This window comes from Gallinula chloropus (assembly GCF_964237585.1).
Source record: "Gallinula chloropus genome assembly, chromosome: 1".
Taxonomy (NCBI): domain Eukaryota; kingdom Metazoa; phylum Chordata; class Aves; order Gruiformes; family Rallidae; genus Gallinula; species Gallinula chloropus.
In genome coordinates this window covers 205,733,743-205,757,543 of record NC_140085.1, presented here as the reverse complement: position 1 = coordinate 205,757,543, position 23,801 = coordinate 205,733,743, and the positions used below count along the sequence as shown (strand labels likewise).

The following is a 23,801-nucleotide window of genomic DNA, read 5'->3' as shown; positions in this document are numbered from 1 at the left end:
TGAATTATACAAAGCAGGGGGTGTCTTTTGTGAAGGTGTTTCTCCAATAACATAAAACCAGCATGGCTAATCCCTGTCCAGGCTTACCATTAGTCCAAAACCAAATACAGAATATGAACCAGAATGCTGAACAGGTATTTGTACCTACCCATTCCTAATGAGAAGTAATTGGAAAGGGGAGCTGGCAGTGCAGCTATTTAAGCTTTGCTTCTACAGTAAATCCAACTACAAACTATATATAAACAATCCCAACCACCTAAATATATACAGATTCCTACTCTAGTGGCACATCAGATGTTAAACATTAACGATCAATTAACTGAGCGCACTACCTTCTCTTGCCTGTGTTGCAGTTTTGTGAGGCTGTGCTGCTGAGACAGGTTTTTTAAGCAGCAGTTAAGAGTTTTCTGCCAGCCTAAACTATAAACAACGAGCAATTCAAGGCCAAAGTCTCAGCCCAAGAGATAGCGAGCGCCTCTGAGAATCACATATAGGAGAAAACAACCTGGAAGCAGCTGCATTTTTGCCACTGGAGAAGGAAGCAAGAATGTGTAATGAGCTGTGGAGACACCAAGGCTGGGAAAGGGCGGGGGAGGAGGTGGCCCAGGTGCCGGAGAGAAAGATGCCCCTGCAGCCTGTGGAGAAATCCATGGAAAAGGCCGAGACCCCACCTGCAGCCCGCGGAGGGGCTCCATGCTGGATGGAGCAGGTGGAGACACAGAGGAGATGCTGTGACCCTACGTTGGAACAAGCCCCTGCCAGCACTTGCAGCCCATGAAGAGAAACAGACACAGAGATGAGTGAAAGCAAGATCTGCATCGGAACAGGTTTCCTGGGGGAGACTGGTGACCCCACAGAGGACTGGGACTCAGAGACATTGTGATTTATGACTGCCCGCCATAGCAGTGACCCACGCCAGGGCAGCTGGTGAACAGGTAAAGCCCTGGGGAAAGGATTCATGTTGGAGAAGTTCATGGAAGACTACCTCCTGTGGGTGAGACCCTATGGTGCAGCAGGGGGAGGGTGTGGAATGAATGACCCACCCCCTCCCGCCGGCCAAGAAGGAAACCAACTTGCAAGGGACCGACCAAAGCCCCCATCTCCCAGTCCCTGCCCCCCTGTGCTGTGATCAGGGGTGAAGAAGGGAGTGAAATCATGACTAAAGTCTGCTAAGAAGGGAGCGGGGAGGGAGGTTAGAGGTGTTTTAAGATCTGAAAGAGGAAAACAGCTCATGAAGAAGTAACTGAGAAACCCCATCTTCCCCAGTCCCTGCCCCACTGTACTGCAAGCAGGGGGAAGAAGGGAGCAAGATCATGGCTAAAGGGAAGTCTGCTTAGAATGGAGGGAAGGGGGGGAAAGTGTTTTAAGATCCGGTTAGGTTTGTTTTCAGATCTGGTCACGCTCTCAAATCCAGTTTTTCTTCACTGTTCTTTGTAGTTATAGTGTAGTGTAATAAAGTAGGTCATTTCTCTCTTCCTCACTTTGTGTTGAGTCTGTTTTGCCCACGTCGTTGATGACAGAATGATCTCTCCCTGTCCTTATTTTGACACCTGAGCCTCTTAATATATATTTTCTCCCCTGTCCAACTAAGAAAGGGAGTAATAGACTGACTTTGGTGGGCATCTGGCCTCCAGCCAGGGCTAAACCATGACACTGAGCTAGCAGAGTGGCTTCTGTAAGCAGGGTTTTTCTTCTCAACTCACACAGGTCTGTTTAATCTACTTGAATTTGTTTAAACTAACCTGGTTAATCCTGCACTGAAACAAAAATATTAAACCACCCATACAGGTCACATCCACAGCTGTCACAGGAGGAGGGGGTAAACAGCAGGTGGATGGATACACCTTCATCCACCACACAACAGAGATTACTGCCTCAGGTTTCACCAGGGCTCTTGGGGAAGTTGTGGCAGTTATACAGCTCAGGTTTTCAAATTAATAACCCAAAAGATTTCATTAAGTTCAGTTGTAACAAGTTGACTCATTACTGTAAAGGAATAGATCCCCAATTAATGCAAATAGATCTGAGTTCAAATATGCTGCTGTTCACTGCCATGTGAGGAATGTTTCACCAGAGGTTGATAAGCAATCTGAAATACCATAACGTAAAGAACACAAAACACTTTCAAACAGAGTTACTTTTGGAGAGATACTTAAGAGAAGCTCAATCTTTAACAATTTAAAAACCTTCATTCACAAAGTCTGTGTGCCTTACCCCTTTTGCTTCAATGGCAATTCAAGTTTAAATATTGTAGCATCATTCACAACTGCTTTGTAAGCCTGAAAAATAATTAAATTATTAGTGCTACACTCTAGTTCTCCTAAAAAAGATTAAACTCTCATGATGCACATGTTAGATTACTGCAACATGAAATTAATCAGATTTTTTTTATATTAGCCTAGGGTTTGTGGATTTGATTTTCAATACGAGAGTTCAAATCCTATGACTCAATTCCCCATTAACTCGAGTTTTGCATTTTTCTCTTTTAACATACTACTGACCTTCCAGCAACAACTTAACAGAGGGATTGCATGGAATGGGCTGCATATCTGCAGTTATGAGACTACATCCAAATACACAGTAAATTCTAAACATATTGTTACATCAGACATTAAGGTGCTCAACACAAAGATCATCTCCAGATGTGCTCTGCAACACTACAAAGCTAAATACAAACACAACTTTATGCAGGACTACAACACAAATCAACACCTAACCAGCTGGTAGTAAGTTTCATCAGCATTTTAGTTTTACTAGATTTAACATTGAATGGGCACAAGGATTTTAGAGATGACATATGAATTCAAACAATTCTTAAGCTGAAGAAATGATCAGCAGAAACACATACCTTATCTCGTGCAGTAAGAAACCTTGGATCATCTTGGAAAGCTTCTTTAACCAACTTACTAAATCGATTAAATAGTGTGAGCAACTGCTCTACGTATTTCTCAGAATCCTAGAGGCAAAAATCAAATTAAAAAACAAGGCTCCACAGAATTCAGTGTGAGCTTACACATAACTCCCCGGTCTGTAATAATGCAGCATCCTCAAGCCTGCATACCATGAATGAGCATTTTATCTTTATTTTCTGTACTGAAGAGTTCTACAGCATGTAAGACTCAACAAAGACTTTCAGAATAGTATTTTCAACAGACAAACATATAAACTTAGTGAAAAGAACACCTAACTTCCGAAGACTGTGTAACAACTTTTAAATAAACAACTTTTCAAGAACCAATAGAGGGCATATCCTAATAGCTGCAGGTTCTCTGGGTGTAGGAGCCCTGAGTAAAACATGATAGAAAGCTGTAAAAGAACAGTGGGGGAAAAAGCTGTCCATGTTGAACAACCACTCTCAGACTGAAAGCACATTTAAAATGTCATCAGGAAGTTAGAATTCTGAAAAAACCTGTTTATGCCTTTTTAATTGAGCTGCTAACACAATCCTGTTGTATAAGTATCCCACAGACTTAATTTATAACCCTTTTATTGCAAATGGGATTCATGTTTTAAAGCTACATCTGAAGTCATAAAGAATAAAACCCCCCAAAACTAAAGACATTTAAAACTTCCAGTGGATCAAAATTTGATGTTTAAACAAAATCTTCAAAAGTTATTTCCATTCACACATATGATGTCCCACAATCACAGAGGCCTTTCTTTAGTAAAAACAATACACTTACAGTAGTAATAGTTTCAGCAGCTGCTACCATATCTGCAAGTCCAGCACTAACAATATGTTCTTCCAAGTCCTTCAGCATCGGCTCTATGCCATTCGGAACTTTATCCATCAGTGAAAACATTAAATGCAACTCTGAAAGATACAAACACTGATAAAGCCACCAGTCAAAGACCCGTATAAAACCCAAATATACTGCTTTTCTGCTGGGGATATCTCAAGTGGAATACTGAATAAAGAACAGATAATTCAATAATTCCTTAAAAGGAAAAAAAAGTTTTAAATACTGTTCTAATCTTGGTACCACAAGGAAATTCTTCTGAAGGCAAAGAGAGATGCTTATTGCAACACAATACTTGCTTATCACAAGCTTGAATAAAACCCCCTAAATTCAGTGGCGGTTTGGACTACATCCAGGTTCTCATAACTGCCTTAAACCCTGGCAAAAATGGGTGGCTCTCACTTGGAAGCCTACAAGTGTTTATAAAAGTAACTATTGTAAGGTACTGGAAATATGCCTTAACAATTGTCAACAGAACCATGCCCCCTCTTTTTGCCTCTCACCTAACCAAAGCTCATTCCTAGCACATATCACCACCACAGTCTCAGGCTTAAAGTGGCTTGTGCCCAAAACATATCAGGAGAGACATCAGGAGCCATTCACACACCAGGAGAGCATTCCACTAGCAGGAGAAACATCAGGAGCCATTCACACATTGGACATTCCCTCATCCACCCTGAAGCATTCACCACAAGCCAGGTGGGAGCCTATACAAAGGATGGCTACAAAAAGGGAGCATTCTGCCATGGAAAAATGGGAGGAAAAAAAGGAAGCAACAGAGAACGAACACATTGAGGGACAAACGAGGGAAAGCTCTCCTCTTCCATCAGACCCGGAGACACTGAAGAACACTCTGCCATCGGACGGAATGGCATAGCCTCGCGGTGGTAAATAAACCCCCCCTTTCCCGTCTGTCTCTCTCTCTCTTCCTCTTCACCACTCTATCTCTCTTTTCCACCCTTTTCTCTTTCTTCCCCCCCTTTCCCTGCACATTTGTTGTGGGCCAAATAAAGCAACCTTAACCTCGACTCCCTTTCAAGAATTGCAAAGAATTGGACATCACTCAGGGGTTATGCCCAGCCGCCCGCAGCCACCCAGGGCGATCTGAGGTTCGGTTGGAACACAAGGGGGTTTAGCCTCTGCCAAATTAAGTCTTGTCCGGATTGTGGATCATGACAACTATGGATCCAAGATTTTTTTTTTCCAAAATTAAAGTCAAACACACCTGTGCCTTGTCTTGTCTTCCAATACCATATACAATGTTTTATTTTCATTAAAAGCTGGGGCCCCCAATACAAGAAAGATGTGGAACTGTTGGAGAGGGTTCAGAGGAGCCACAAAGATGATCAGAGGGCTGGAGCACCTGCCCTACAAAGAAAGGCTGAGGGAGCTGGGCTTGTTCAGCCTGGAGAAGAGAAAGCTGCGGGGGGACCTCATTGCAGCCTTCCAGTACCTGAAGGGAGCTTATAAGCAGGAGGGGAATCAACTTTTTAAAAGGGTAGACAATGGCAGGACAAGGGGGAATGGATTAAAACTAAAGGAAGGAAGGTTTAGATTAGATATTAGGGGGAAGTTTTTTACAGAGAGAGTGGTGAGGTGCTGGAACAGGCTGCCCAGAGAGGTGGTGGATGCCCCATCCCTGCAAGTGTTCAAGGCCAGGTTGGATGGGGCCCTGGGCAACCTTGTGTAGGTCCAGGCCTGAGGTTGGTGTCCCTGCCTGTGGCAGGGGGGTTGGAGCTCTATGATCCTTGGAGTCCCTTCCAACTCAGACCATTCTATGATTCTGTGATTCATACCAAATTCTGAAGTAACCCAAACTGTCTACGGTAAACAGCATTTGTTTCCTTTCTGTCTTCCCAAAAGGGTTATTTAGTTCTTCTGGAAGTGAATAATATGGTTTATTTGTCTATTTTTATGTGAATGTATTTCAACACTGCTTTAAAGCAAAAAACAAACAAACAAAAAAAACCACAAAAAGAAAAAGGTATTGAAACAGCAATAATTATCTTGACAAAGCTGTCCAGAAGGGAACAGGTGGATTAAGGCCAGAGTGTTAAGACCTCAGTTAAGACCACACATATTTGAACTAAACACAGCACTCTGCTTAATGAAGCAGAATAAACTGGTCACGAACTCTGAGTCTTTTTTGATAGGAAAAAAATTGATAGATCTGCTTAGTTCCTCAATGCTGTGTCTACTGTGAAAGGGGATGAAGCCAGAAGCCCTGCCTTTTTCTCTTCTGCAGTATTTTTGTCAGTGAGACCTGCAAGATCCTGACACCACTGAGGATTAAATATGTTATCAACGTCTGAATCCTAACAACTGCAAAACCAAATAGAAAATCAATGCACAGAGGGGAAAAGAAATTCCTTTTAGAAGAAAACAATACAAATTAAAGAATGGAAGCTACCAAAAACCTTCAACAAGAACTTGCAGTGCTACCAGAGACACCTCACAGTGGACTCAACGATGGGATTTCAAGAACCAGAAAAAAATGGGAGTCAGATACTCTCAGTGCAATTCAGAGGTACTGTAATTGATGGTAGTAAGGTATTACAGAGGTATTGTGAGTGATGTTTTACATAGGGTAAATCCAAAAAGCTCACTCCACTTCCAGTGGTTTTCACCTGTATTTTAAAAAAGGGTGAGGAGGCGGAAGAGATGGCAGGAAAAAAAAAAGGAAACAAAGATACATGAAAGAGTTCTACATCTGTTTATGTTAACCAGTGATGGCATGAAGAATTCCAGGAAAAAAATTCAGTGGTTTCTCTTAATAAAGGGTGGCAAGGGAGACTTCAGTTACATCCCTAAAAACCATGGGAACCTGAAAAAAAACCAGATTCTTCAAAGACACTCTTCAAAGTAGCAAAGCCAAAAGGAACATTTCACTGGAGCTTCTCTCAGAATGCATTATAGCACTGAAAGGGAAAGAAATCCATACTGTAGCTGTGAGGTCACTGAAACAAGTTCTGCTTTTATTCTGTATCCATAAAAGCAAGTTTAGTATTTACTTCTGTCATGCAGCCCTTAATAAAATTTAGACATCCCATCTCCAAAACTATAAACCAACAAAAATGCACTAAGCCAATTCTGAAGAACGTTTGCACGTTATGACATCTTCCATATCTTTTGGTTGGAAAACATTATGCTTTCCTTCCTTTGCACAGCAGGTACTTAATGTAACTGTATTTTACAGCAGCACTCAGCTCATAGCCAATAAAACCAGCCCCTTTATGCCACATGTTGCTTAATAAAGAAAACATCAAATTTTTTGGGGTGTCTAATATCAGAAAGACACATACGTAAGTGAAATACAGCAGAGGATACTACCAGGTGTATACATTACTATGTATAGCTCCAGTCTTTCAGTAACTACTTAATCATCTGCAGCTACATCCTTCATTAAAACATTTTAGGTAGGTCTGGGGAAAAAAAAAATACTTGAAAGATGCTTGTACTCTTACATACTAAACACAAGTATTTTGCAACCAACCAGCAACACAGGGCAGACGCAGCCACAAGTAAAAAGAAGACGACATAAATACTTCAAGTTGTTAAAGAAAGATGCTTTGGGTGCTACAGAGGAACCCTTCAGAAGCTCTGCATTTAAATAAGACTCCTGTATTCTCCCAAAGGCTGTAATATATACTCATAAGAAGTTTGGTGGCTTTCTAGATTTAGCTCTGGGCTACTGCCAGAAATCACGCTGCTGGATGAACAGATCAGTATGAAATAGTTTTGAGGTCAAATATTTTTTTAAATGCTAGCTTTGGAAGTGAGTATTTTCTACACCGGTCTAAGTCGTAAAACAGTTCCCACATTTGCATAGAAAGGAAAACTTCATATAGACATTAGTAAATATTCCATGGCTGCAGGATACTGAGACTTCAAAAAGAAAAAACAACCCACAAAAACCAACTTCTGATGTCAGCTTTTTTCCTTTTTTTCCTTTTACTTCCTCACTTGAATGATGATATATTAATGATTCTTGTTTGCTTTACCATACAAGACCAATTCAAGACTTCTGAATCAACACTGACCTCTCCATTTATGGCAGCAGAGTAAAAAAAAACCCAAACACTTTTCAATACTTTAAAAAGGCATGCAGAGCTAACTTGCAATACTCACTGGCTATAAAAACAGATGAAAAACTTGCATAGATTCTGTTCATTGACCTATAGGTCTTGCACCTAATATAATCAGAATAGGGAAAATTTCTCCCTGCTTTTCAGAAAGAAGCTTTGTAAAGAGATGCTTCACTTTTTTTCCCAGGGAGGAGCAGATAGCAGGGGTGGAATGAATGGGGACTGTTTGTATCTGAACTATTCAAACAGAAAATAAGACACATGAAACATTCATGAGAGTTGGTCAACACGTGGAAAATAAGTTGCAGGAAAAATAAAAGAAAACAGAGCACAAAATATTATTTTCTTTCTTGAAAGACAAGAGTTGTCCAGCCATTCAAATTAGGTTATCGTATATACAGACTGCAGAAGTGATTAGAAAAAATACTAACCAATGTTTGCCATCTTTTCTGGGATAAAATATTACTGCACGTGGGCAACTGTATCTACAAATACTATCACCATCTATTAAAACCAGTAATTTGATATATCTACAAACAAATCTATTTTTATGCAGCTGATGCTGAGTTCATCCTGCATTGCTCTTGAAGCTTCACTTACTTTCTGTTTCATTTCGTTTGATCATGCCTTGGCATTCAGCTAAAATAGTCTCTTTAAAAGATGTCACCAGGGCATTGACGCAGCACTCCATTAGCTGAAATAAATTAAACACAGAATTAGTTCATTTAGCCACCCGAATACCAAAATCTGATCCGTCTCAAGTTTACCATGACACAAAACTAGCCTGTTCTCAACAGCAGAGAATGTATCATATATAAAATTATTAATTCATTCACCAGTTTGTAAAATATGTGCAGTTTGGAAAAAAAAATCTATACATGAAACCATATTTCTTCAAACTGTAGGTTAGGAAATGTGGTAAGCTCCCTTCCAAACCAGTAATGAGCCTAGTATTTCTGTCACTTCTTTTCTCTCAAGGGACCCAATCAGTTTTGGAACACCAACTACCCTACTTAGTTTCCAAGTATACATCCAAGAGCTAAGAATAGTTCTCATTCCAGCATACCCTATTTGGACCAGGCTGGTTGGCTTGAACAAGACACTATGGCTAGATCTGGAACAGAAATTGCTTGTACATGTCAGGACCATCTTTCTTTTGTCAGCCTCTTTAGATGGTCACAATTTACAGCAGTGCAAAATTAATGACTTGTACTTAACAACAGCCATAAAATACATTTTGATCCACAGCAGAAGATTCAGATTTAAAAGTTATTTATTTAAAATAACCTTTTTCTGAACTAATTTCAACACAATTATAAACTATTTACTGTAGCTAAATCTTCTTCCAGAGCCTGAACTGCATAAAGTATTGCTCAAGGCAGGGGGAGGGGGGAAAGAGAAAACACATCCTTTATACTAAGTGGCCATATTTCAGACTAAGAGGAAATCTGGAATAGTTTTATTGGAATTTTATTGCTCCTTCTGTTACAGTGAATGATAACACTTTCAGGTATTTGCACAATGAGGAAACCCTTTTCATACTAGATTGGCCAGCTTATTTTCAACCATCACTCTTACCCACTGCTAAGCATTGAGAAAAAAAAAAGACATACCAGACTCAAAATGAAAGAATAAAAATCAAGTTGAATGAAAACCTGACCTCTGATCTGAATTTCTGATCTACATTTACTATTAAAACATCTGTAGAAATTGCAAATTTTCAGATTAGAAAGTACTAACGTTTTTTGCAAGACAAAAATAACACAAAAAGTTTCGTTATCAATCTACTAACAAATAATACTCTAACACATAAATCAAAGCTGCAGTGTAATAATGCTATTGAAATATAAAATACATCAGTTTTTCTAGACATTATACTTACTGCTTCTACAGAGTTACATTCACGCCTTGTTTCTAAATATCGTAGTGCTCTTTTCTCTTCCTCTTTTAGTTTAGCATCTGCCTGTGCAAAAGTAGAACAGCAATCATTTTAAGTACTAACACTTTCAGAACAAAATTACAACAGAATTTTTACTTACATATTTCATATAATTCTGTACACCATTTTGTTGTAAATAAGAAGGAGCCTGTGTTCTATAAAATCTCTCTGTTGAATCCAAATATGCCTTTTCAAAGTTATCCCGATATATTTGAAGCTTATCTTCAGGATTAGAACAAAGGTTAACTGCAAAGAGAAAGTCCAAACTTACTCTCAAGCCTTGGCAATTTATGTGGCTAATAAGCAAATCTCTCTCATTAAAGTCTTGCATTAAAAAGTTACACTGAACGATTTGAAGTAGCCTATAAATGCACTGTAATCCCTAAAGATAACCAAAATCATCCAGATTCTGCTAAAAAAAAAAAGATTAAGCTTAACTATAAGGAACTGGGTAGAACTGCATTCTTATCTCCAGCATTTCAGACATTCAAACACGGTAACCAGAAATACACATACAACTGCAAAACCAGAAGGAAAGAAATGAAGGTTAAAAAAAAAAAGCAGTTGGGCACAATTCCTGATAAAGTGAAAGCTCCTCCACCTGACAGACCATACAGCTTTTCTGAGTCACTGTTCTTAGAATCCCAATGTCTTCATTTCAGGCATTTTTGGGGTGTTGTTTTTTTCTGTTTTACAAGAATGGAGACAGTGAGCTTACTGCTACCCAGCAGTGCTTTGCACCATTAGGAAAAGAGTTTTCATCTTCCTCTTAAATATTTCTAAGAAATAAATGAAGTCCTTAAGTAGAATAAGCTTTATAAAAAAATTGAATTGGACATCTATAAAGCCACCTGAGACAGTCTTATGCATATGTTTAATTCAACAGGCTGCAGAGCTTTGAAGAAAAGGCAGGCAATGGTGAAATGTCATACAAGTTTCAGATACACTGATTTGTTTTGCAAAGAAGAAAAAAACCATTACAAGTCTTCGATGCAGCCTGTTTAGCATTTCTTCTTCAGACTGTCTGAAGATTCAGCAGCAGTACAGAAAGGAGCACAGGCATGAGGTTGCATGTGCAGCCCTAAAAAGTAGTTTGCTCCTTGAAAACACTGTGCAGTAACCGGCTGTACCTAAATCGCTTAGAAGTTAAAGATTTTAAACAATTTAGTTGGTATCACGTATCAACAACAAAACTCAATATAAAATGCTAGGATCATCATTCCAACCCTACAACCAGAACTGACAACTCTGTATGATGAAAATTAGTATAGCCAAGCAAAGAAGCAACAGAGATCAGTCTGTGCAAGACATACCATATGATTCTCGAACTCCAATAACGAGCTGAGAGTCAAAAGCTTCTCCTAGTCTTTCAGCATGAACCAGCTTCATTGCACTGTCCTGAAGTCTATTTTTTATATTTGAAAATATGGATTCATTCCACGTATCTAACATGAGCTGTGTATGGGGAAGAAAAACAAAATCCTGTCAGAAAGGTACACACAGACCTGTTTGAGCAAAGTACAAGAGATGTGAAACAGAGGTCAAGCAATTTATAACTAAATTTTCAGCTCACATGCAGCAGTTCAACTACCTCAGAACTTGATCTTGCTCTGAACTTGTTACAGAAGTAACATTCAGCTTACATTCTACGCTTACTTTATGTAACTGGACAGCTATGGGAAGCAGTATTTGATTTCAGTATTAATTCCATAATTCTGTACTGTTTCTACAGTTCTCAGTAATCAGTCAGCAATGCAGTATGCCAGGAGTTGCACTATCAGGGGTACTACTTTTAAGCCATGCGTCCAAATACAGCTCAGTATTTGGCAGGCCCAGACTTAAAACAAAAAAGTCACTTACCACCACAGTTATGTAAATAAAAAGCCCCAGCTTTAGCCTAACACAACATGCAAGTAACACATATATAACTGATAAACCCTCCAAACCTCATCTAAGCACTGCAAAGTTTTGAAATCAGTTATGGGGACTCTTAACAACATCCTCATCACTTAAAGGGTCCTTTCATATCCCATTGTGTGATTTTTATTTTTTTCTCTCTGTGATTGCTTCTGACACTGCTGCAAATGCACTGCATTACACCTGACCACCAGACTCAACGTGCTGCAGCTGAGGAACACAAAAGCTCACTGGCAGGCCAGGCCACATTTATGCCCACCTCAGCTCCACCAGTTGTAAATACTCAGAGTATGCTACATGTTTGTTAAAAATCTTAATTTGCTTTAGAATTCAAGTTACCATAGTTATTTTGGTTTGACCCTTAGCCACTGGATTTGGCTCTTTATGCCACTGAATGCCTAATCAAATTATGCCAAACTTAACAGTTGTTTCTTTCCTATCCAACTCATGCCAGTTCATTGCTTTAGAAGAAAGCTCAAACGTAGAGTATCTTCAAACTTGATGGTAACTGCTATGAATGCAGTTTAAGCATGCCAACTGTCAGCCTACACTGGCAGTGGAAAGCAGTTGGAATCATAACATTTACCAGTTTAAACTTTACCTCATGACTGTAAATAAACCTGCTGAACACAAGCTTAGGACAACTTGACACAGTTGTATGGTAAAGTTAACAGTAAAGATTAGATGGTCTTGTTCCATTCTTGCTTTTTAAGTTTCAGATTTTAAGACAGCACAAGCACCTAACTAAAGTCAGATATCCTTGAGAGAATTGTTTACCATCATTTATCCTTAACTTCTCCATAACTCAATTTCAGCTAAATTTCCATTTCTGACACTAAAGTCATATTCATTGGAAGGGAATTATTGTTCAAACCAACAGAACACTCTTAGAAGCAATACTTATTTGATTAGGCTTCCCTGATTACTTTTTTAACATTACTGATATGTGCATTACGGTGGCACTGTCAAACTATACAATTTGTTTACAAGAGCTGAAAGTAGTAAAAAAAAAGATGGAGAAAACAGTGAGATAGTGTCAAGCAATCTGGCAGGCACATTAACAGATTTTAGGTATTATGGATAATGTAGTTTTATGGAAATGGAAATAAAACACATCTATCATTTTGAGTGACTATATGAAGAACGGCTCAAGCACGAGAAAAGTTTTCACAAGGTGCTTTTCAGAAAACTACAGAGAATGATGCCAGAACCAGGAAGTGACCTTCTGCAGTGAATATGGAATAAGACATGCTAGAGACTCTGGGCTTTGATGTCCCAACCATGGGATGGTCCTAACTGGACTATGAGAGATAAGACACATCTCCATCGGCTTCAGACCTGAACAAAATCTGACATTAGTTCCTTCCCTGGGTTTCTCCTGTCTATTCTCTCCACTCCAGATTGTTTTTTCTTTCATTTCTAAGTCCTCTCACCTTCAGCATACAGCTCAGTTGAGAGTTCAAATTTGTCAAATCTTGGACAGCCTAATAAGATCACATGCTTTCTCCAACAAACAATGAAAACAAAGAAAGGTAACTGGAGGTGGTGATTCCTCTCTTTGCTGCTGTTCCCTCCTCCTTTTCTTCAAGGGGTATAAAAGATCACTATGTCAAAACAGAAGGGCAAAGAAAAAAAAAAACCAAACACCTTGCCCAAATTAATGCATTTGACCTATCTTATTCTTTCAATCCCGGAAGTAAGGGACCAGTTAAAATGATCTTCAGTACCAAATGAAAGGTTGCTAAAGAAATTTCATTTCCCTACAAACACTTCCTGCAATGGAAAGGGGTAACAAGTGATGTTAACCTGAAGGATTTAACATGTTACAACTGCTACACTCCACTTTCTCTTAATAAAGGACTAAAGCAATTTCAAGGACCATTATTCATGGGTCTCAGAACACTGAGCACTCAAAACCCTAGACTTTCTTTACATCTTTGATATAAAACAGTAAAAACATTACATCACAAGATTCTACACGTCCAATTTTTTCAATGATATGACTGACTGACTGGAGGAAAAAGGGGAAATAAGGAGATTAACAGCCGTATTCAACTTGAGATGACAGTATTTAATTGGTCATTTATAATTCAGAGATGTGATCTGGTTAAGATCCGAGCCTTGATAAATAAACTAGAAGTAGAAAAACTGCTCATATGTATACGCAAGTACAATTGCTACTCACAAGTACTGAAACAGGAGGTGAGTTTACAGCTGCCTCTCACACCAAGATTCAAGTCATAATTAAAAACAAGGAACAAACCCCAAACAAACCCAGAGCCCAAAGAAGTGCTTTAACCACCTGAACAAAACTGTAAACAACAAAAGCAAAACCAGAAAGAGTGAAACTACTGCAAAAAAGGAAAAAAAATAATTTGCAAGGTTGTTCTGACCCTCACACTGAAGCAAAGTGATACATGGTATTATACAACTGGTGCAGTTTCATCTGCAGCTACAGAATCCCTTCTGTACTGTTACTGCAGGCAGAACAGTGTGCAACAAAACTCTGCACACCTATCACTTACCTTTCGAACAATACTGTCTTCTACATTAGACTTCTTGTTGCTGCCCTGCTTGCCCATTAAAGTAATCTCTAATTGACAAAATGGCTTAGGCAAAATATCACACTGTGTGAAGAACTTGCGCCACTCCACTATATACGCTTTTAGTAAAGCTGTATCATCTTGATGACTCAGCACTCTCTGGAGAAGGGGAGAAGAGGTAACATATAAACAAATTTCTGCACAAAATACAGACTGACTTGCTTATACAGAAAATAATTCTCCATATAAAATTCAAATATACAAATATATCCAAAAAATAATGTCTACATATTAAAGTGCCATTTAGTTTTTGGAAGTAGTTATCAACCTATGGTATATGGACCATTTCCAAAACAAAAAGAAAGGTCACAGGAAATAAGTAGTCACTAAGTTTAAATTTTCCAAATAAATGTGTTTTAAGTCATCTGCAAGACAAAGATTAAAACCTTCAGTCTAGAGGCATGTACTGGTACAACCATGTATAAAAAACACCCCAAACCGTGTTATATTCTGTGCAGAGCAAAGCTTAATTCAATGGCATCTACTAACCTTTCATTAGATCCAGGGAGCTAGTTAACACCCATGTTTTATTAAAACCTGGAAACTACAACTACATTGCACAACACTGAGAGAGTTAAGGCTTCTTCAGCCTGGAGAAGGCACCAGGGAGACGTTAGAGTAGCCTTCCAGCATGTGAATGGGCCTACAGGAAAGCTGGGCAGGACCTGTTTATTAGGGAGTGTAGTGACAGGACATGGGGTAATGGGTTTAAACTAAAAGAGGGGATATTTAGATTAGATATAAGGAAGAAATTCTTCCCCGTGAGGGTTGGTGAGTCCCTGGCACAGGCTGCCCGGAGAAGTTGTGGCTGCCCCCTCCCTGGCAGTGTTCAAGGCCAGGTGGGATGGGGCTTTGGGCAACCTGGGCTAGACGAGGGTGTCCCTGCCCATGGCAGGTGGTTGGACCAAGATAATCTTTGAGGTCCCTTCCAACCTAAACCATTCCAGGATTCCATAGGAAGCCACTCAAACAGCAGTCAACACAGACCATATCAAAGGTCTCACTTCAGTTCAGCATTTATGCATGTAAGCAATGCAGCTGATGGAACTTTAAAATCAACTTGCATACCAGATCATGCAAAGGCCTACAGAAAAAAAAATGAAGTTCTAGTGGTATAAATCTCATCACTAAAGAACGATTTTACAGACTTCAATTTTCTCCCTTTGAAACCCATGTCACGAGACTTTTTATTTTTAATCTCAGAACCACCTCCTCTTAAATCCCTTATTATAGAAAACATCCTTTCTTACACAGTTTACAAACAAAAGTTTGAATCTACTGGTAACTTCAATCATTCTGGGGAGAAGCCCATAAAACCGGACAGCTAAACTTGCTGAGTTGATAGCAGTGATATTTCTAGTATGCCATACATACAGCTTATTTTAAAGCCATCCATGAACATCTCAGCAGAGCACTGAAGCTAGACAAACAAAATTTTTTCAGACTGTAATTTCTTGTAGAAAATTTTGCCTCAAGAAGATCTCAAGTGGAAGAAGATTCCATAAGTACTGCAGGAAAAGCAAAAGTAATGCTCTGTTGTTCTGAGTTTTTTTAATGTAAGACAAAAATCATTGCCTACCCCAGTTTCAAGTACTGTGAGTAAACAATGAGCCAAGGCAAATGCTCAAGGGTAAGTGTTCTCTTTGCCAATAGAAGTTCACAGGGTAATTACTATCTCCAGAACATCACAGAATTACAAACAAAAAGCAATGCATTTAGATCCAATGGAAGTCAGAACTATTTGGTTGTTTTTCTAGCAATATGAATAGAAGTTATGAAACATTAAGAACTTACTGCTTGTGCCTGTTTAATAAAATCAAGGATGTCTTCCTTCAGAGCCTGATGGATTTTTGCTGGACCCTTATCATCCCACAAGCAAACTGCATGTACATCTCTAGAAAACAATTCATCCATCTTTAGTAACAGCTACTCAAAGTTTAATGCTGTAATGTATGATGCTTAAACTGTCATAATTTAAGTATGTCTAAGAAATTAACACACTTCTTATCTCTCACTGTCAAACAGCACATTGTTACATTCCAAGCAAGAAAACACATTTGAAGAAGTGACAGCACTGTGTCCAAGAAAAAGCTGTGGTCAAGAAGGAGATGAAGAAGCCAGTTCTGCCTTCGGTATCTATTCAATAATTCTTATTGCATTAAGGCAAATTTTAAAAGCTTTTCTTTGTTAAAGAGAGAAATCTCTTGCCAGTAGGAGCATTACTACTCAGCCCATATTGTTCTAAAATACTCTAATTAACATGCAGCCTTCAGTCACAGTTTCACAAAACAACATCCTTGTGCTACAAAGGAAACGGACATTCCTTGTGAGAAATCTGAGCTCAGGGGCATCAGGTAATTTGAAAGACACTTTAATTAGTTTAATAAAATCACTGCTTTGTGACAGTGGTAGCATTTTAAAGTGAAATCTTACTGCACGAAAGCTACCAAAGAGCATCAAAAAGCAAAATTCTAGCCCAGCAAGAGTAACTCAATTCCTACTTTTGTTCCATTTAATAAAGCAAGTTACACTCCTAACCATACATTATACAGCCTCGCAAGCCATTTCTGCCTCACTGCCTTCCTCCTTTCAATAGTAAGGCCACATACTTACAGCAAAGCAACCATGTAATCTAAAGGTGTGACCTTGTTCCTATTTGGTCAATAGTTATTTCAATAGAAAAGCATCGTTTTTCCTTTTTTTAGTTTGATTGGAAAGACAAAACTTACAAAGTAAACTTACAAAGCTGGCACAGAATTTACAGAGGTTTACCTAACTTGTGAGACTTATGCAACTTTGACATGCAGAATAAAATGTTACTGTATTTAGAACGCCACTGCTTCCTGATGGCAGTGAAAAAAGCAATGCTGGTTAATTATACCCAAAGGACAGGCAGGAGACACCTACAGATTTTGAATTTTTAGTAAAAAGCTTAACAAAGAGTACGGCCCAAAAATAGGAACAGAGGAGAGTGGAATCCTTTCCCTCAATATCTTTAACTTAGTCATAAAGTTATTTAAGTTCTATACAATGACTCAGCTACAAGAAAAATAATACATGTAACATTTCAATCCCAATGCAAATTATTGAGCTAGTTATTAAAAATGTAAGTAATGACTCTGAACTGAATTTGTACCTTCACTGTACCATGTTTCTGGCAACTACTACAGCCGTGACATCATAAGATATTAAAACTCATTACATGATAAACTACCTTTCCTTTTGGTTGGCAGAAAAGCGTGACAGGTGCAGTAAGATGGGTGTAAAAAGAATCACTGCACCGTCCCCACTGAAAAGAGCAACGTACAGACTGCAACAAGACTGCGTTTAAAAAAATCCCACTTCTGTGACAGATTTTACAAAAACACAAGGAGAGACTGCAGTTTTATGCTACAAGTGTATCTGAGGGAAAATAACTATGCTGAGACAAAGATTATTTTAGATATACTTTTGATATGTATGCTTTAACTCGCTTTCATATTATGTTGGCAAAGGTCACACAATGTGTTTTAAGAAAAACATCACCACCTAACAGGAAGCAACTGCTGGCTTTTTGGAAGGAGGAAAATGGCAGGGTTTTTAGAAAATACAATGCAAACACTGTCTGAAAAATATTATACTTATTGCTCTTAGGGTATAAAACTATTCAAATTATACCAGTTAAACTGGCATTACCCTGTTACTTCAGTAGTATTCTTAAGTTATTTTAGAAGACAGACATTCAAATCAGAATAATGTAACATTCAGCAAACTGCCTTTAAATGAACATACTGACAAAGCCATAAATAACATTTTCTCTCCAATTCTAACAAAAGCTTTGTGGGCAGGTACAAAACCTGTTTACCATGATCAGCTGAAGGCAAAAGCTTTGCTGATCTTTCTCCATCCTATTTGCAAAGATCTGAATCTCAGCGAAACCTTTGCACATTTACAGCAATGTAGGCACACTTGCCACTTTAAAAACCCCACCCTTAAACTAGTACTTTTGTTCTATGTGTTCCCACACAGTCCATGTCACAGTCTGTGATACTTGTTACAGAAGCAATACCATAACCATATTCCCATTGTGCAGGAGGACGTAAGATACTGAAAATTACTTACGAGAACAGATCGAACCACTGCTGTTTCGTGACAGACTCCTGACGAAGAAGTTTCAGAACGATAGGGCGCATGAAATCCCATTTGTCTTCAAACTGAAGTGAACCTTTATTCTAAATAGAACAAAAAAAAAAATCATTCATAAAAAATTTTATTTAAAGTGATCTTTAAGGACTGCAGTTTCTATGGTTAACGTGCAAATACCTTCTTTACAGAGGTCTCTCATACACTAGCATTTGAGCTGCAACACCACAGACGAACACCACTTTCCACCAGAAGTATTTTACAAAGCGACAGAGTTTCTTATAGTAGCAGACTGATGACTTCTTCCTTTATTCAATGCATTAGCTTCAATGCAACAAGTTCTAGCAAGTGTTCTTCATCTGTTAATGGAGTTATACATCGACAACACGAATGACACTGGTTCAGCTTCACTGCCCCAGCCAAGATACCCGCAGTGGAAGTCACCAGGCAGAGCTGCAAACCCATCTTGTCTAAATTACCACAACCAAAATGGCAGCTAATAATCAGGAGCAGCACCTGTGGATTCTGCCACATACCTTTTTCTTTCCACTGTGCATTTGGCATCGGCAACAGAGAGAGGAAGGAAGCAGAGTAACATAGGAGTGGTTGTATCACAGACTCCCTTCCTGTGGGTTAACTGGCCATAGGCAGTTTGACAGCCAAGACTACAGTTGGTACGAATAGAAATTATTTACACCGTGCTGACAAATGGAATCCAAGCTGATTTTTTTCAAACTTACACTACAAATTAAGACGAAAGCTAAGAAATTAAAAATGCTCCCGTATCATTCTGAAAAAAAAATCTCACTGTAGTATGCAGGCTGCCTTACATTATTAAGAAAAGTCAAGACTTCCAGAGAAAAACAACAGTTCTGTTGCATATGATGTAACCCTATTTGTTTATAGCTCCGCATTTTAAAAAGAAAAACCTGCAATTAAAAGTGCTGATTGAGAGTTCTGAGGCAGAAAGACTACTGGCTGAGTTATCTGCAGTACTATGTTCCCATGCACTGTTCACTTTCGAACAGATCACTGTCTTGGCTAGTGACACTACATTTGACACAAGTGACTTCAAATACAGAAAATAATACAGCCCAACTACTTGAAATTCTGACAAGTGTACTAACATCTTCTCAGATAAACACGTACAAGCAGCACACCAGGTTTCCTCAACCCTCTCCTCCTGATTAATTTCTACATGGAAATTTATAATTAAATCTGTTACTTAATATTCAGAATGACCAGAGTTTGGAAACTGTATCCCCTGCTGCTCTTAAGTGCAAGGATATCTCATCTTCAAGGTATAAAGATGCAACAGGCATCCCAGTACCTATTTTTACAGCAATAGCACCTGTAGGCCTCACAGCATTATTAAAACTACTGCAGTAGGTACTGAATACAGGTCTCTCAGAAGCAACCTCTGTTCAATGAAGTTTAGAACTCTTTCAACATAAAAAACCACCACAAAAAACCACAAAAAAAGAAATTGTGTTCCATTCAGAGAGACATTTTTGCCTCTTCTCTTCACCAAAGGGTTGTCAAGCACTGGAACAGGCTGCCCAGGTAAGTGGTTGAGTTACCATCCCTGGATGTATTTAAAAGAGGTGTGGAAGTGGTGCTTCAGGACATGATTTAGTGGAGGCCTTAGCAGTGCCAGGTTAATGGTTGGACTCAAAGATCTTAAAGATCCTTTCCAACCTGAACAATCCTATGATTCTTCCATTGTAAAAAAATTCCAAACCAAAAAACAAAACCAAACCCAAACCAAAGAAAAAAAAAAACCCAAACCCCAAACCCTACAAAATTTCAATGCATCACCTTTGAAAATCATCAACTATATGCTTCCCCCACATAGAGCTAGCTTGACAATTATTCCATAAACTTTGATGAGTTGTTCCAATCTTTCCTATTCCTGTGAAAGTGATTAGCTTCTATTTGCAGATATTTTTGCTCCTAGTCGCTCTTTGCAGAATAATGAACTTGAAAGACCTGCTGCTGAACAGTTAGAAGTTCCAGAGAAGGCATTATAAAATAAGTAAAACCAACTTCCCCAAAAGTTTTCCTTTGGAGTGAAACTTCAGAGTAAATCACGTAAGTTTCCTGGAAGAGGTAAAAAGCCTCTTGTGCAATTCTGGAGAAGTGCAATTTAGTCCCTGGCTGAAAAGAGCTGAAGATAAAACCCAAATGCTCTATCTTTGTGAATAAGACTGGTTTCACTGCAAAGCACAGTGAGTAGGGGACACACACACTAGTGTTTATACGATTTCGACTGCGATTACCCAACTCATGCGAAGAAGCAGGCATAAAATTCCTTTTCAGTTGTAAAAACTACATGTCCACTTGTAACAAACATCTACCTACTTAAAAAGAATTCCCCAAATAAAGCTTGGCAGAAAATGCCATTAGGGAAGTTTAGAACTTTGTTTCCTATATATAGGAGTAAAACTTTTTATACACTTCCTTCTTTATTCCTAAATTAGGCAGAAGAGGAAATAAAATTAATGGATTAAAACCCCCACTCAACTAAACTACTCTTAAAGTTCAATAAACAATCCAACATCTTCTAGAGAGATTCAGGCTTCCATGACCTGATGCTTTTGTATGGAAATTACAAGAAGAAAGGGTGCAGAATGACACACAATAGGTGGTATTCACATTCATTAATTCTACCCCTATTAGTGCAGAAGAAAACCAGATCTTATAGCAGAAGAGGAGGTCAAACAGTGACAATTCTTATTTGCTACTGAAGTCACGCGTACACCAGTGACCCAGACAACATGAGGAAACCATTTCCCACTTTGCTGAGCCACCCACAAACCTTTGCAGTTTCTGAGCAATATTCCCTGGGTAACTTTTCTTGCCGAGCCTGTTGCCTAAAACCACAGTTCCCAAGGGAAGGTAAGCAGGAAAGCAAGTCAGACCTTTGATGAAATAAAATTGCTTCACTTATCGAATCTTCTCTGAAAGCATGGATTACAACTGATAGCCACACTCTAAGTAACCATTCCAGGGAGTTCAAAATTTAGTGCTTTGAAAAATAACTCCACTTAGGAAATATTTTATGTTTCAAAAGTCACTTCACTAAACTTGTCTACAGGGATTTAAAGTTCAATTTTAACACTAAACTTTACCTGAAATATATACTACTTCATATACTATACTGTAGTATATACTACAACCTTACTCAAACTTTTTTCCTGTTTTTCACTTCTATGCATGAGCACCTAAAAACAATCTTTCAGGATAGCAGGTAATAGACACTCCAGATTATGTTGGTGGATATTATGTAGAATCGTACAACGATGCAAGTGGAATTGTTCTACTAACCAGTTTTCATGATTTGGATATTATCACATAACATAAAATCCCTCTCTTTAACTATAAGCAAGTTTCAGAAAAGCGCAGCAGAATCAGGCACAGAATATTGTATAAGAGCCTAAATAAACACACAATATAAGACATGGCTATATAACACGACCTCCATGCCACTGTCCCCCTGAGTCTTAAGGTGCCTGTGTGGACTTTCAGCTCTCCACTGTGTACTCTACGTATTTCAGGCCTCATATAGTTTCAGCCTTCAGATCTGACAGATGCTCTAAACAGCACAGTAAGATAGCAATATCCTCTACATCTTATTGTCCATCTCATCTACATATGAGCAACACCCTGACCTTCAATACTTCACCATTTTCAGGCATTATATATATATATTAAGGTTAGTTCACTGAGGGATAAAAATATGAGGTCCTAGACTCATAAGAATCTGAGAATAAGCACGAGATTTTACTGTCTGATGACTCTATGTTACCAGCAGCTCTAAAATTCAGTATAATGATTGTAGTGAAATTGCTACACAAAGCAGAGAAGTAGCCATAAGGAAAGCTTTGCTACATAACCAGTTAGCACGCAACATCCCTTACCTTCTTAAGGATATCCTAATTGAAAAAAAAAGCCAGGAAGAAGCAGACAAACAAAAAATACAGATCTGGAAATATGTACTTCAAGTTGAAGAACTCAGAAACTTCAGATAAGTTTCCAGTTGTCAGTGACAGAGGCATGAGCTCAAAAAAAACCCTACTTGAAACAAATGCAAAGGTAAATAATGGTTCTCATTTCACTTAAGTCTATGGAAAAATCTACTGCTTGCTTTGCTTCTTCCCTCATAACACCAGGCTCAAGCTGCAATTCATCTTGCAAGGATGGACTCTTGCATTTGCTGGCAGCTCCAGTAAAGCTCTACAGAAGGGTCAGTATCAAGATCTGCTAGCACAGATACAGCTAGGGGTCTTGTTTGTGCAGCAATAAACTGAGGTGCTTTCCAATCCAGAAACTGCAGAAACACTCACATATCTTCATGTCACATAAGTAAACTGGTTTAGACCATCTTGTCACTGCAAAGGGAACAGGTTACAAGTCCAACACACCCCCTAAAACATGGTATCTCACTTTTTTGAAGTGCTAGAGACACATGTACATTGAAAGAAAAAACTTCAGGGGACCCACTGAGTAATGGTTCACTCACCTACTGAAAAGCCACAGCCTCAAAGCAGGGGAGCAGTTCTGCAACAGGTAGGGCACAGACCAGCTCACCACTGAACAACTGGCCCTTACCCAGTGCTTCAGTATTTTCATTGCACTACAATTTGTTCTATCTCACCAGGATTCAACATATGACCGGTCATTCTAAGTCTGCATTTGAAGGAGGCACTCTGAGAACATGCTCCTCACTAAAGAAAAATAATTTACAATTAGGGAAGTGATGCACTCGTGGAGTTTAAATGATGGCCTATAAAATTACGACAGTTGGATCTGGATTCAGCTTGTATCCGTTACTAGAATAAGAAAATAACATCCCACTCAATTTTCTCAACTATCTAGAAAGTCAAGAGAGGACAGGAGAAAACCAAAGAAAACTCTTAGTCCCTGTTTGTCGTTGTAAAAACAAGACCTGTCTAAACCCAACTTAGATTTCATTATGCTGGCTTACTTGGAAGACATGGAAAATCCTTACAGATTTTAACACCCCTCCTGTCTTACTCAGGGATTTTGCTCCCCCCCCCCCCCAACACTAAAGTAAGTTTCACAGCCTCGAACAGCATGAGGCATTGCCAATCAACACTAACCTGGAATCAACACTTAGCTTGTCTGAGAGAAATGAGTGGAATTAGGGAACAAAAGGCCTTAACCGGTTCAAACTCTTGCACTGGTTTATTGTGTCATTATGCACAAAGTCCAACCACTGATCTCTTCTTTTGTAATGCAGGATTCATACCTTACTGTCTTTTAGAAAACACTAATACATAAGTTACAGCGTTTACAAATACTGCAAGTCACCAGAAAAGCTTATTTTAGGATAGGTATCTCCATATGGAATCATACTATCTTTAGAGTTGGA

At 38.8% G+C, this 23,801-nt stretch overlaps 1 protein-coding gene across 1 annotated transcript in view; it reads right to left on the bottom strand.

Moving 5' to 3' along the window:
• Window positions 1-23,801, bottom strand: part of CUL5 (cullin 5) — a gene marked incomplete at its 5' end in the record, with an annotated part of 35,159 nt that overhangs the window by 9,603 nt on the left and 1,755 nt on the right. Inside the window, 10 exons of the mRNA XM_084265853.1 lie at window positions 2,215-2,279; window positions 2,849-2,956; window positions 3,684-3,814; window positions 8,426-8,519; window positions 9,708-9,788; window positions 9,865-10,010; window positions 11,078-11,219; window positions 14,207-14,383; window positions 16,079-16,178; window positions 18,386-18,495. Coding sequence (XP_084121979.1) covers window positions 2,215-2,279; window positions 2,849-2,956; window positions 3,684-3,814; window positions 8,426-8,519; window positions 9,708-9,788; window positions 9,865-10,010; window positions 11,078-11,219; window positions 14,207-14,383; window positions 16,079-16,178; window positions 18,386-18,495 — 1,154 coding nt within the window. The remainder of the gene's footprint in view (window positions 1-2,214; window positions 2,280-2,848; window positions 2,957-3,683; window positions 3,815-8,425; window positions 8,520-9,707; window positions 9,789-9,864; window positions 10,011-11,077; window positions 11,220-14,206; window positions 14,384-16,078; window positions 16,179-18,385; window positions 18,496-23,801) is intronic.